This window comes from Enhydra lutris, unplaced genomic scaffold, assembly GCF_002288905.1.
Source record: "Enhydra lutris kenyoni isolate GAN:26980312 unplaced genomic scaffold, ASM228890v2 scaffoldscaffold16, whole genome shotgun sequence".
NCBI lineage: Eukaryota > Metazoa > Chordata > Mammalia > Carnivora > Mustelidae > Enhydra > Enhydra lutris.
Window position 1 is genome coordinate 15,614,784 of NW_019154100.1, and position 15,870 is coordinate 15,630,653.

The following is a 15,870-nucleotide window of genomic DNA, read 5'->3' on the forward strand; positions in this document are numbered from 1 at the left end:
TTTTTTCCACAATGCTAGTTAATTATACATGAACCCATTTCTCTCAGGCATCTTTTTCTGAATCTTTGGTGGGAGATAGTATATTAGGCACATAGTTTAAAACAGCTATTTGGTTACTGGTATGGTTATGAATTTTCTTCTAGATCCACATGCAGAAAGGAATAAGGCTTGCCATGTTACCACACTTTACTGCCAAGTAACTTATTTCTGTTTTCACTAATTTCTGGAGTTAAAACCAAAATGAAACAAAATAAAAATGACTTGCTATTTTTTTTTAGCACAAGAAAACTGTATACCTGAAATTCCACTCAGAAGCATCAAGATGTTGAAGAAAAACTATTTAGATACAGCGACGTATCATAGACAAGTATTTAATAAAATGTTCCAATTAGAAGTTTCTTCTCAAGTCATAGTTCAAAGGTCATTGAGAAACTGATTCTAAAAGGCAAAAGTATTGCAATCTGCAGTTGTGATTATCATAGCATTACTGATTAGCGCTTATCAATAATTGGAATCACACAGAGAATCACTTTTTCCATGGTATTTCCTTTAGGGTTTACAGATTTCTCTCACAGGTTAGTAAATGGAAACTGGGGGAGGAATGAGTGAGGGACATAAAAATCTATGGGAATGCATGCAACAAAAATATGCAGTACCACTTCATGTAAACTTCTGCCTTCTTCATGCAAAGATGCCTATAAAAACGGAGACAAATTTTCTAATAGCTGAATTTTACATTAGCTCAGTAACAAAAACTGTTAAACCAATTCGATGATTTTGCATGAGCAAGAGAACTGAAATGGTTCAAAGATTTCCAGCATAAGTTTCCACGGCCCAATTATGCTAATTAGATCTCGAAGAATAAAATGAGACAGGTTTACTCCTTGCTTCGGTTTCTTGTTCTTTTGACGAGGGAGCAGAACAACCCAGTTTTTGGAGGAGGACCCATCAGCATTGGGGCTTGGTTCTTGTGTGTAATTTTTATCTAGGGAAAGAAAGAGAAAGAGAGTAATCTCCAGATATAATACCGATTTCAGAGAATCTCTGTTAAGGTTAATAATATTCCATGAACTACTGGAACACCATGAGTATAAAATGCAGTTTCAGAGTTTTTATTACTTTAAACCGTATTCCAATGCTCAGGATATTAACAAAAAATAATAATTGACTGAAACCACATTTTAAATATCATGTTACCTCTAATCTCACTTGTAGTAATGGCCCTAAACTCTTTGTTTCGGCCACACGATTATCTAGTATGATTCACTGACTACTTAAAGTGGGAAAGGATGCACCGTGACAGTATTCAGAATCCCAGTTAGAGTCCAACATCAAGATGTACTGGGGATCAAGTCGAGCCTTATTTATCTTGTTAATCAGATTGTTTCTCTCTTTCCACATGAACTGCAAGGTTTAATTTCAAAACAATCATTAGGAATGAAAGTCAAAAGTTAATGTGCACAAAAGGTCAGAAATGATGAACTAGCTTTCTAATTTGTTAATTAATTGGTAATAGAATAGAATCAAATATTGAAAAGCCTGCTTAAAACACTTTGAGAGACTGTTCCGAAGCTACTCATTTTGATTTCTTTGATACAAAACTACGAATCACCTTAAATGAGACAACCTTAAAGTAGATTATGTCTGCAATTTTCTCTAATTCAAGTCTAAATTAGAGAAGACATTTTATGAATATATGCTATGCTCTAAGCTAATTGAAAGCAATTATCAAAGTGGCATTTTGTCTGTGACTTTAAGATACATTGTAAGATAATAAATGATTCTCATTATGTAATAAAAAGGTCACATCTTGCCTTTGGGCTAGTGACGCTAAGAGTTTTTCAAAAGCAATCTGAGACATTTTCTTTAGAGAACTGCTACTAATACAAGAACCATCGCTTATTAAATATCAGTTGTCACCTGCACAGCACCCGCATCAGAGATGAGTATTTCTTTCAAAAAGAAACACCACCTCATTAAAAGCTGCAAAAATATATCTCTTAAAGTGCATCCCTGACATTTTCAAGTTAAAATGAATATCCTTCACTTGTCATTCACTAATAGCAATAAAACAAAAAAAAAATGTATGTCACGTGGACAGGATCATTAAAATCAGCACTGGGGCTTTTGGGAAATGGAGATTCACTTCACAATCTAGAAAGACCGAAGTATGTCAAAAACCTGGGAAAATGAACAACTTTATTTAAGTCTGTTGGAGTCAGGTTATTCTGGGAAGATTCAGTGTTCTTCTTTTTACTGTAAAAATAAATTGCACCTGTAAAAGGCCAGTAGGCTAAGCCAGCCCCAAACTCTCTGAATGTATGATTTTATTTTTGTTATCTTACAAACTGTGGAATTGATAGCCAGATAGTTAAGATCCCAGAATGTACACACCTTTATAGATTTAAAGAGATCTCTACTAGATTTTGTCTCTTAATAATTCAGTTTTAGATGATGCCATTGATTTTTAAATCCCCCTGAATCCTAGCCTCATATGATATCTAATACAGCATTGTCCATTCATTCATTCATTTCATAAAATTTATTGTACCCCTACTATGCTTCAGACACTGTACCAGGAACTTTTAATGAATAATGCACAATCTGTGCTCCCGAGAAATTCTTGTCAAGTAGGAAAAAGAAATTTAACAGGCATGTTTGGGGTGCCTGGGTAGCTCAGTGGGTTAAAGCCTCTGCCTTCAGCTCAGGTCATGATCCCAGGGTCCTGGGATCAAGCCCCGCATCAGGCTCTTTGCTCAGCGGGGAGCCTGCTTCTCCCTCTCTTTCTACCTGCCTCTCTGCCTACTTGTGATCTCTGTCTGTCAAATAAATAAAAAAATAAAATAAAATAAAATAGAAATCTTTAACAGGCATGTTCAACCTACCATAAAAACTGAAATAGGGAGGTTAAGTGGAAAGGCACTATTTTCTTAATGCTGAAAATAAAAGTGAGCTTTTTACACAAAAACACAATGTTAAAATGAATGCCTGGGGAAGCAGTTACCACATATTACTTATATGATAATCTTAGAATCAAATAGAACATTAGCAGCTACAGTAAGAAGATATATATTTCTGAGTCACAGTTGCTGGACTAAATTCGTTGGAGGGTACAATAGTATTAGGACATTTTGGAAACTAAGTTCATTAATAGAAAATTTTTCTTAAGACTTTGGGAGAAATATATCATTCTAGTTACTTATATAAGCTTAGTACTAGTTTATGACGAAGTGTAACCATAGTAGCACAAGTCATCGGCTATGAGATTTTGTTCATTCTTTGTGTTATTTTGGCATTTGAATTTTTTTTGATCATGGCTATCTTTATACTGGCAATTCTTTTTTGAAAAAAAAAAAAACAACATGTTGTTATTTCTTTGTTCAGTGCTCTTGATACAGTGGGATGGATCCTTAACCCATGTTACTGATTATTATGGAGTTCTAGTTTTCAGTTTCTAAGCCAGATGATGGACACTCCTATTTTTAAAATTATTTAAAACCTGTCCTTTTGGTTGTTTGATCATACCTGTGCTCTAAGTATACAACTCTTTCTTTAATCTAACATTATTTCCACAAAAAAAAAATCTATATATTTATTGTCTATTGTTTATGGAAATGAAAACCAGCTGGCTATATTTCCTCTTAGGGGAGATAACATGAAGGAAACTGGCATTCATGAAATGCCTATTATGTATCTGGGCTCTTTGCAAAGGTAATATCATTGGATAATTAAATGTCCTTGTATATTTGAGCAGAAGCAAAAAGTACTCTATTAACAAAGAGAATAATTCCAGTTCAAGTGAGTTGATGATGGTGTGGTCACAGAAAGTTCAATGTAGGCTCCAGAAAGCTGTAGAGACTTGAGTGTAAGTTTAGGTTCAGACTGCCCATGTATGGGAAACTGGTTAAGAGGGCCTTTCCAAGACTGGAATAATAATTCAGATGCCTATTTTTTACTTTTTACTTTAAAGATTTTATTTATTTATTTGAGAGAGACAGACTCAAGCAGACTCCATGATAAGTGCAGAGCCCAACCTGTGCCTCGATCCCATGATCCTGAGATCACGACCTGAGCCAAAATCAAGAGTCAGATGTTCAAGTGACTGAGCCCCAGGCATACCTACATTTCATACTTTATTTATTTATTTATTTATTTACTTACTTACTTACTTACTTTGAGAACGTGGTATCTACCAGAAAAACAACAATGAGTAAGGAGCAGATTTTATCTCTAAAGAGTTTAGAATATACTAAGTTTCAGCAATCTGAAGACATGAGTAGAATTTTCAGCAATTTTTGACTACTTCCATCTTTCAACAGTCAGGCAGTTGTTTCTCAGCTGTTTTCAATACACCAAATCTTTATGAAGCACTGGCTATAATCAATTTGCAATTTGATTTTGATTAGTTTGGAAGAGAATCTGATATTTATAATTGAGAGAGAATTGTGAGCACTCATAAGCAATGGTGATGGGGCTTCCAAAAGCTGGGATAGCTGCATGAAGGTAGAAGAACATTGCATTATTCCTTCCTTCTCATTGTTTTAAAAATGCAAGATAAATACTGTCAGTAATATAATAGTGTCCTTCTAAAAAACTCTTCATTTCTTCATATTACCTATTCTTTTGCAAAGCCATGTTGGAACAAGAGAGGCATGTCTATAGTTGCATGACTATTTCTACTTCTATATTCTTATTACATATTAAGATTGGACACACCTAAAAATCTAAACATGAAAAAATTTGATTGCATTTTTATTTTATAAGTATTCAGTACAAAATATAGATGCACATGGAAACAAATCAAGGATTACAAGGCACAGTTTTCTTGTCTCTACCATATTATCAGTGTTACATAGTGTAACTTCATAATTATAATATTGAGAGTAATAATAAGATCAAAAAACAGTAAGATTTGGCTCTTACTGTGTGCTGTGCCTTATGCTAAATATTTTACATAAGTAATTCAGATGCTACCTGTTTCATCTCTTTGAGTTGCCCTTAACAAAAGTTTATTCCCATAAAAGTATTATTGTTAATGTGTAAGATTAAGTATAACTTCATAAACATGATAGAATAGGGGGTTTATATCTCATAGCAGTGAGCAGTGTTTATTCCCATTAAACATTTATGTTCTCTATAAAAAACTTTCTTTAGCCAAACTAAAATTGAGGTAAGAGAGGAAAGCCTTTCCTGACTCATTCTCTGGGCAAGTTTCACATGACCTGTTGGATTTTTCTTTACTAATTCCCCATTCCTTAACACCGAATATTCTCACTACCCTTTATTATAAGGCATAGTGTTTCTTTACCTCAAGTCATCTGAGAACCTTCTTCAATATCCAGTCCCTGGAGGCCCCAGCTATCCACCAAAGGGCATACTAAGCTTTCTGGTAAGAGGGGCATCCAGGATGGCAGTGTAGGAAGATTCTGAATCACCTTCTCCCATAGACATACAAGATTTGTCACTACATATGGATCATTTTTCTCTGAAAAATATCTGAAAACTAGATGAACTGCTCTCCAAAACAAGGGATAAAAAGAACCAGATTGAGATGGGTAGGAAAAGCCCCACTCTGGCACAGCAACACACAGTGGGGAGGGATTTCACCAGACAAGCACTTCTCCAGGAAGAGTTCCCTCACATAGATTCATTTGCTGATCTGGGGGCATCAGATGGAGGGCCAGGGGACAGTTGAGATGCTCTCTGGAGACAGCTCTCTCCACACATCCTACTAGCACAGGTGGATGAGCTTGGATGTGGCACCTTCCTATTGCCTTCCTGAGATAGACAAGGAAAATGGCTGTGGTACTTACTGAGGCAGGAGGGCATGGGTCATTGCAATGCTCTCCCTGACTGGGGCAGGAAAACATGAATGGTCACAGAGTCCTCCCACTTATTAGCTAAAGTCTGGGAGTAGGGGGGATTGCAACATTTCCCTGGCCTCTGGCTGGGGCTAAGTGTGAAGGATCCCAGCACTCTTCCTTTCTCAGACTAAAGCTGGTACGCATGAATAGACAACATATTCTCCAACTGTCTTGCTGAAAAAGTGGGCATATGCAATTCACATATTTGGGATCACCCCTTGATCTCCCGCCCTGATGGCTAAGAGACCTGGCATTCCAGAGCTCCATAGGACTGTAACAATCGGAAAGACAGTTCTTGGCAGTCCACCTCCCCTAGGGCACTGCACAGACAGCAGCCTGAAACATAACCCCAGTCTTCCTGCAAAAAGGGCTTATTTACTTAGTTTAAAATTTCAGCTTGAGGGACAGGCTTTAGGTTTCCCATATATCTAGAGGCTAAGAAGCACTCCCAGGGAATGTAAGTGGAAAGCACCATCCCTGAGCACCCCTTTGACTTTCCTATAGCTCCACAAAACTTTCCAGAAAGAAGCTTATAGTCTCATCTGAAGCCCTAGTTTTTGCAACGGTTGTCCAGGGGACACCTCCAGATCTCCTGGTCTACAGAATAGCAATGATTATACATATGACCCCATAGACTGTAAACATTTCCATCCTTTAAAAACTGTTACCTGAAAATAGATCCTAAATGGATTATTGACAGGTCTTGGCACATACTTAAAAATAGAGACATACCAAGAACAAATTATGTGGTTTAGACAATCAAAAAGGTTCAAGAGACAACCAAAAGGTAGGGCAAGGTTAAATGAGAAGGATCATCACCTACACAAGGCCATTCCCTCAAGACTGAGAAAGGTAGCTGTTTCACCTAAAACACAGAAAGTTGAACAAAATGAGAAAACAGAGAAACATGTTTCAAATGAAAGAACAAGACAAATCCTCAGGAAAACACCTTAATGATACAAAGATAAGTAATCTACTTGGTAAAGAATTCAAAGGAATGATCACAAAGATGCTGACAGAACTTGAGAGAAGAAAGGATAAACATACGAAACCTTCAATAAAGAGATAAAAACTTATGGGAAAAAACTAACAAATGGAAGAAAAGCAAATTTGAGGGGTTTGACAGCAACTGAGTCAAGTAGCAGAACAGATCAGCAAACTGGAAGATAAATGAAACTCACTCAGAGCAACAAAAAGAAAAGAGAATTTTAAAAAATGAAGATAGCTTAAAGGACCTACAGGACCTTGTCAAATGGAATAAAATTTGCATTATAGTGGTCTCAAGAGAAGGGGGCAGAAACTTATTTGAAGAAAAAATGGCTGAAAACTTCCCTAACCTAAAGAAGGAAACATACATCAGGTCCTAGAAGAACAGAAAGTTCTATGTAAGATGAACCCCAAAAGAGCCAAGCTAAGACACATTAAGATTAAAATGTCAAAAGTTAAATAGAAAATCTTAAAACCAGAGAGAGAGAGGGAAAGAGAGAGAGAGAGAAAACTTGTTATATACAAGGGAAATTCTGTAAGACTAGGAGCAGATTTCTCAGCAGAAACTTTGCAAGTCAGAAGAAGGTGGCAGGACATTCAAAGTGATAAAAGGAAAAACCTTCCAACCAAGAATACTCTACTCAACAAAACTAAAGGAGTTTATCACTATTAAACTGGCCTTACAAGAAATATTAAAGGAACTTCTTTAAGCTGAAAGGAAATGGTACTAGTTAATAACAGGAAAACATGCAAAAGTAAAATTGTCACTTGAAAAAGTAAGTACATAGTAGATTAATTGGTTATAAATCTTCAGAAGGCTAAAAGATGTAAGTAGTAAAATTAACTAAAACTACACTAATTAGTTATACAAAATAAAAAGATGTAAAAAGTGACATCAAAAATAAAATGTGGGTGGGGTTAAAATGCGGTTTTCAAATGTGTTCAAATTAAGTTGCTATCAACTTAAAAATAAACCATTATATACAAAGGATGATATATATGTGAATCTCATGGTAACCACAAAGCAAAGACATAATAAATACACAAAAGTAAATGAGAAAGGAACCTAAATATAACACTAAAGTCACCAAATCACAAGGAAAGAGAGAAAGAGAAGAAAGAAACAGGCAGGACCTACAAAAATAGCCAGTTTTGTACTGTACTATACAAAATGGCAGTAAGTACATACCCATCAATAATTACTTTAAATGTAAATTGACTAAATTCTCCAATTAAAAGATACAGAATGGCTGAATGGATTAAAAAACAAACAAAAATCGAGAGACACTTATATACTGCCAACAAGAGACTCACTTCAGAAGTAAAGACACACACACGGAAAGTGAAGAAATGGAAAAATATCTCCCATACAAATGGGAAAGATTGTTGGTTTAACTATACTCATATCAGACAAAACAGACTTTAAAACAAAGATTGTAGCAAACTGCATAATGATATAGAGGTCACTCCAGCAAGAAGATACAAGATTTATAAATGTATATGCATACAACATAGAAACACCTAAATATATAAAGCAAATATTAACAGACCTAAAAAGAGAAACTGATAGCAATACAATAATTGTAGGGGATTTTAATACCCCATTTACGTCAATGGATTGATCAGCCAGACAGAAAATCAGGAGACTTTGGTCTTAAATGACACAATAGACCAGACGCATTTAATACATTTATATTAATGTCTTAATAGATATATATATATATACAGGATAGTCCAATAGTAGCAGAATACATGTTCTTCTTAACTTCACACAGAACATCCTCCAGAATAGGTCACATGTTAGGCTATAAAATTAGTCTCAATAAATTCAGAAAGTATGAAATCATATCAAGCATCTTCTCAGATCATAATATCAATCATAAAAAGAAAACTGGGAAAAAAAAAGACTCCTTCTGCATGGAGATTAAACATGTTACTGAACAACTATTGGGTCATAGAAGAAATCAAAGTAGAAATAAATAAAAATACCAAGAGGTAAATAAAAACAGAAATACGGAATAACTAAATCTATAGGATGCAGCAAACATGGTTCTAAGAGGGAAGTTCATAGCAATGTAGGTAGGCCTACCTCAAAACACAAGAAAAATCTCATATAAACAATTTACCTTTACACCAAAGGAATTATAAAAAGAAGAACAAATGAAGCCTGAAGTTAGAAGAAGGAAGGAAATAATAAAGATCAGATTGGAAATAAATTAAACAGAGACTAAAAGGGCAACAGAAAAAAAAAATCAATGAAAACAAGAGTTGCTTCTTTGACAAGATAAACAAAATTCACAAAAACTTTAGCTAGACTCTCCAAGAAAAAAAAAGAGAGAGCTCAAATTAAAAAAAATCAGAAATAAAAGAGAAGTTACAACTGTTACCACAGAAATACAAAGACTCATGAGCAACTACTTTGGATAATTAGACACCAACAAACTGGACAGCCTAGAAGAAATAAATTTTAGACATTTACAATCTCCCAAACTGATTCAAGAAGAAACAGAAAATCTGAATAGATTGATTACTAGTAAGGAGACTGAATCAATAATTAAGAACTTCACAAGAAACAACAGTCCATGACCAAGTGTCTTCTCTGGTGAATTCTACCAATATTAAAAGATTTAATACCGATGTTTCCTAAACTCTTCCAAAAACTCTATAGAAGGGTATGCTTCCAATTTCATTTTGTGAGGCTACCATCACCCTGATACCAAAACCAGACAAAGACACCAAACACACACAAATTACAAGTATATATCCCTGATGAACACAGAGGCAAAAGATCCTTAATGAAGTATTAGCAAACAAAACTCAAAACTATATTGAGAAGTTCATACAGCCAAGATCAAGAAGGATCCAAATGTGCAAGAATGGTTCAACATCTACAAATGAATCAATAGGATACATCACATGAACAAAATGATTAACGTGATTATTTCAATAGATGCAGAAAGGCATTTGACAAAATTCAAGATTAATTTATAATAAAATCTCTCAACCAACTGGGTATAGAGGAAACATATCTCAACATACTAGAGGACATATGACAAGCTCATAGCTAAAATCATACCAAATGGCAAGAAGCTGAAATCTTTCCTCTAAGGTCAAGAATAAGACAAGGATGCCTACTATTCTCACTTTTATTCAACAAAGTATTAGAAGTCTTGAGCAGAGCAATTAAGCAGGAAAAAGAAAAAGCATCTAAATTGAGAAAAAAGAGGTAAAATTGTCACTATTTGCAGATAACATGATACTATATGTAGGAAACCCTCAAGATTCCAACAACAACAACAAAAATCTGTTAGTACTAAAGAAATGAATTCAGTAAAGTCGCAGAATACAAAATTAATAATAAAAATTTTGCTGATTTTATAACCATCAAAAGAAGAAACCAAGAAAGTAATCCCATTTACAATTATATCAAAAAGAGTAAAATATCTAGGAATAAATTTAACCAGTTGGGTAAAAGACCAGAACACTAAAAACTGTAAGACACTAAGGAATGAAATTGAAGAAAACACAATAAATAAAAAGATATTGCATGCTTATGCATTGGAGGATTTAATATTATTAAAATGTCCACACTACCTAAAGCAATCTACAGATTCAATGCAGTCCCTATCAATATACCATGGCATTTTTCACAGTACTAAAACAAATATAAAATGTGCATGGAACCACAAAAGACCACAAATAGTAAAAAAAAAAAAAAAAATCTTGAGAAATAAGAAAAAAGCCAGAGGAACTTATGTTCCCTGATTTCAGAGTAAATTACAAAGCTAAAGTACATGAAACACTGTGGTATTGGTAGAAAAACTGACACAAGAATGCACAATCGGGAAAGGACAGTCTGTTCAACACATGCTGTTAGGAAAACCAGACAACCACATGCAAAAGAATAAAACTGAGCCATATACAATTATTATTATCTTATACCACATACAAAAATAAACTCAAAATAGATTAAAGACATGAATGTAAACTCTGAAACCACAAAATGCCTAGAAGAAAACTTAAGTAGTAAGCTCCCTGACAATCATTTTAGCAATGATTTTTGGATATGACTTCAAAGGCAAGGGAAACAAAAGCAAAACAAAAGAGACAGACGGATGACATCAAACTAAAAAGCTTCTGCCCAGCAAAGGAAACTATCAACAAAACAACAAGGCAACCTACTGAATGGAAGAAGATACTTGCTAATCAAACATCTGATAAGGGGCCAATATCAAAAAGACATTAAAAAACTTATGAAACTCAATAACAAAAACCAACCTGATTAAAAAATCTGAATAGACATTTTTCCAAAGAAGACATACTGTTGGTCAACAGGCTGATGAAAGGATGCTCAATAACACTAGTTATCAGGGAAATGAAAGCCAAAACCACAAGGAGAAACCACCTCACACCTGTCAGATGGCTATTATCAAAAGGCAAAAAAGAACAAAGGTTGGTGAGGATGTGGAAAAAGGGAACCCTCGTGTACTACTGGTGCGATTGTAAACTGGGGCAGCCACTCTGAGAAGCAGGACGGCAGTTCCTCAAGAAATTAAAAATAGAACTACCATATGATCCAGCAATTCCATTACTGGATATCTATCTGAAGAAAATGAAAGCACTAATTGAAATCATACATGCAGCCCTCATGTTCACAGCAGTACCATTTACAATAGGCAAGATACGGGAACAACCTAAGGGTCCACTGATAAATGGATGCACACACGCACGCGTGCACACACACACACACACACACACACACACACACACACACTGTGGGAGACTCCTGAGGATAAAAGAAGAATGAATTCTTACATTTGCGACAACACAGGTGAGCCTTGAGAGTATTATGCTAAGTGAAATCAGTTAGAGAAGACAAATACCATATGATTTCACCTATAAGTGTAAAATTAAAAAACCGAAACAAACAAAATAAAACAAACCCAGGACTCATATATAGAGAGAATAGATCCATGGTTACCAGATTGGAGAGGGCTTGGGTGGGTAGCAAAATGCGTGAAGGTTAAGTACAAGACCTCCAAGTATAAAATAAATAACTCAAAGGGATGTAATGTGCAGCGCTGGGAGTATAGTCCATAACACTGTATTAACTTAGTAAGGAGACAGATTATTAACTAGATATCGTGGTGACCATTTTGCCATATATATACACGTCCAACCAGTATGTTGTACACCCAAAACTAATATAATGTTGCATGTCAATTCACCTCAATAAAGAAAAACAAAGAGCAGAAAAGCATTCTAATATGATTAAAACAGAGGTGGATATGTTCTCTTTTCAAGGAGTTCTCAGACCTGCTAGTAAAAGCATAATTTTTTTTCATCATTTTTACATTATTTAATTTTATCGTCCCTCAACCTTTGGAGGTCTGTGTCAATACCCTTAGTTTTCAATATATGACAACAGTATGGGCTCTGTAACTTGTGTTACACAGCTCATGTTGGTGAGTGCAAGAACTGGGTTTGCGAACTGACTCTCCAACCTTGCCGGCATTCCTCCTGAACTCCCACCTCTGTACCCTGTGCCGACTATGGCCCTGGAGAACCTTCTCTTTTTTCTGTTAATTGAAACTTTGATTCCTGTCCTGTACAGTTCAAGTTATGTATTATTATGAAATCTCAAAGCACGGGAATAAAAAGAATATTCTAGATTTCCTCTGAGAGGAAAACCTGGCAACTTACCAAAAAACAAAAGTCTCATGGCATCGGGTTTCTCAAAAAAATTAGTGCTAGAAGAAAATGGAGATACACCTCCAAACCCCAGAGGAAAAGTTAATTTTATCATAGAATTCTATATTCAGTTAATGTATTGATTAAAGGCAAAGGTACAATGAAGACGTTTTCAGTCGTTAAATGATCGAGAGAATTTACCATCTATATGCCCTTTGAAATACTTTTGAGGGTGTTCTCTAGCAAAACAATGGGTGAGCTAAGAAAGAGATTCACAAAACAGAGGATCACACTGCCAACACCAAACACTGGAAGGAGGCGAAACAGCAGGAACTCTCATATATTACTGGTGGAAAGATAAAATGGTACAGTCACTTTGGAAGACACTTCAGTAGTTTCTTATAAAACTAAACATACTGTTATAATAGGATCCACAGATCACACTCCTTGATATTAATCAAATGATCTGAAAACATGTTCGCACAGAAACCTGCACAGAGATGTTTATCGCTGCTTTTTGCAGAATTGCCAAAACGTGGAAGCAACCACGTTGCTTCCTTCAGTAGGTGTGTGGATACATCAACTATGGTAGTTCCAAACGATGGAATATTCTTCAATGCTAATAAAGAAATGAGCTATCATGCCATGAAAAGACATGGAGGAACCTTAAATATATATTACAAGGTGAAAGAAGCCAATCTGGAAATACTATGTTCCATATGATTCCAACCTACTGCATTCTGGAAAAGGCAAAACTAAGGAGAAGTAAAAAAATTAGTGGCTGCCAGGGGTTACAGCTGAAGAAGGATGAAAATTTTTAGGGCAATGGAAATATTCTCTATGATACAATATTAATAGACACATGTTATTATACATATGTCCAAACCCAGAAACTGCAACACTGAGAGGAATCCCTAATGCAAACTATGGACGTCGGGTGACCATGTGTCAGTGTACATGCAGTGATTATAACAAATGTACTACTTTGGTGAGGGAGGTTATGCACATGTGTAGGCAGTGGGGTATACGGGAAATCTGTGTAACTTCTCCTCAATTCTATTGTGAACTTAAAAGTGCTCTAAAAAAATCAAGTCTATTAAAAACAACGACGACGACAAACAGGCGGTCCAACTGAGAACCAGGATGATAGATTTGGAAGAAACCTAGAAAGAAACCCCCAAAGAAGGACTTTTCCATATAAAGAACAAGAGTGGGGGTGGGGGTGTGTGCCTGGGTGGCTGAGGCAGTTAAGAGTCCTGACTCCTGATTTTGGTTCAGGTCACGATCTCACGGTTGTGAGATTGAGCCCTGCGTCAGGCTTTGCACGGGCATGGAGCCTGGTTAAGATTTTCTTTCTGCCTCTCTGCCTCTCCACCCCTCCTCCACTCTCTAAAAATAAGTAAATAAATAAATAAATAGCAAAGAACAAGAGTGGGGACAATAGGTAAATTGATATCTATTTTTAAAAATTAGAATTACCATAATGATGACTTAAAAAAAGAGGGGGGAAGAAAAGAGATTCCAAAATCTTTACAGAAAAGAAAATGTAATTGTGTGTCAGCATTTGGTTCTGCAGTTGACATTTTCATAATCTCAATGATTGTATATTTTGTTTTGATTTAAATAAAATCATTACTTTTTTCAGAAGCATAACAGCATAATTGTTAAAAATCAGACTGCCTGGGTCCACCATTCCCTATCTGGAGACTTTGGCCAAATAACTACCATTCATTTCCCTCATTAATAATATAGAGACTTTGAAATAGTGTCTGTTTCACTGGTTTCTTATTAGGACTAAATGAAACAGTGCACACAAAATGCTTAGAATGTTACCTGGCACAAAAAGAAATCACTCAGTACAAATTCACTGTTAGTAAGAGAGCTAAATGGAGTAATGTAAGTGTTAAAAGCCAGTCTTCTGGGACGCCTGGGTGGCTCAGTTGGTTGGACGACTGCCTTCGGCTCAGGTCATGATCCCGGAGTCCCGGGATCGAGTCCCGCATCGGACTCCCGGCTCCATGGGGAGTCTGCTTCTCCCTCTGACCTTCTCCTCGCTCATGCTCTCTCTCACTGCCTCTCTCTCAAATAAATAAATAAAATCTTTAAAAAAAAAAAAAAAGCCAGTTTTCTGTGCATGAAGTAAACAGAATACACCTAGAAGTAACAGGTGAAAAAAAAGATCAAAGCATATTTTTTATAGATGTAGAGTAAATGACAGGAAAAAAAATAATTCAAAGAACAGACCTGGTGACAAAGAAATGATGGGACAGAAGCTTATTTTTCTTATAATTCTAAACATTCTGCTTTTTTTTTTAGTGTGCATATATTATTTTGGTACAAACATTTAAATAATTAATGACAACAACAAAAATCCCTCTGCAGATAATTCTCTTGCATTCTAGTGTTCTGGTTCTCCAAACATGATCTACAAACCAGGAGAACTGACCTCATTGTTAGAAATGCAGACGCCCCAATCCCAACCCAGACTTTTTTTTTTTTTTTAAGATTTTATTTATTTATTCGACAGAGAGCGAGATCACAAGCAGGCAGAGAGGCAGGCAGAGAGAGAGGAGGAAGCAGGCTCCCTGCTGAGCGGAGAGCCCGATGCGGGGCTCGATCCCAGGACCCTGGGATCATGACCTGAGCCGAAGGCAGAGGCTTAACCCACTGAGCCACCCAGGTGCCCCCAACCCAGACTTTTTGAATCAGCTTCTACTTTGGAGCAAGATCCCCCCGGTGATTTGTATGCACCTTTAAATTTAAGAAGCCCTGTAATTTATACTTGTCACTTTATTTCTCTTCCTAAGGTATAAGGCCAATAAGAGTCCATTGACAAACTGACAGACTTGGCCAGCACCTTCTTATACTCACCTCCAAAACCTAGGGCTAAGAAATAATTTTTTATCCAACTTTAATTAACTCTGGTGTTAATGTATTAGGTACCAGCTTACTTCAGTTTAGTGCTTGGGCTTCCAAGTTGAACAGACATTTTTAAAAACATAATTAAGGTGTTTATATTCTAATGATGACAGCATACGCAGTGGCAGAATGTGATATGCACTGTATCACAGAGATATTCTCAGGGTGCAGAGGGAGCACAAAACAGTGCCATTGAGATCATGCTGGAAAGACAGAATATTTTAAACCTGAGTCTTTAAACCTAAGTCTAAACCTTAAAAGACAGGATATTTTAAACTTGAGTCTGGGTGCCATACAAGAGGCAGGGAGATTAAATGGGGGGGGGGGCTAATATAATAATCTAAGAAAGAATTAAAATGGATTTTAATTGTGGCAGTGGCAATGGGAATGGAGTAGGGGGTACACTTGA

At 35.9% G+C, this 15,870-nt stretch overlaps 1 protein-coding gene across 5 annotated transcripts in view; it reads right to left on the reverse strand.

Annotated features, from left to right (window-relative positions):
* Positions 1-277: 277 nt before the first annotated feature.
* Positions 278-15,870, reverse strand: part of LOC111147309 (diacylglycerol kinase beta) — a 630,133-nt gene continuing 614,540 nt past the window's right edge. For all 5 annotated transcript variants that reach the window (XM_022503292.1, XM_022503290.1, XM_022503289.1 and 2 more), the window contains one exon: positions 278-985. In XM_022503292.1, the coding sequence (XP_022359000.1) occupies positions 878-985 (108 nt within the window). In that variant the 3' untranslated portion in view covers positions 278-877. The remainder of the gene's footprint in view (positions 986-15,870) is intronic.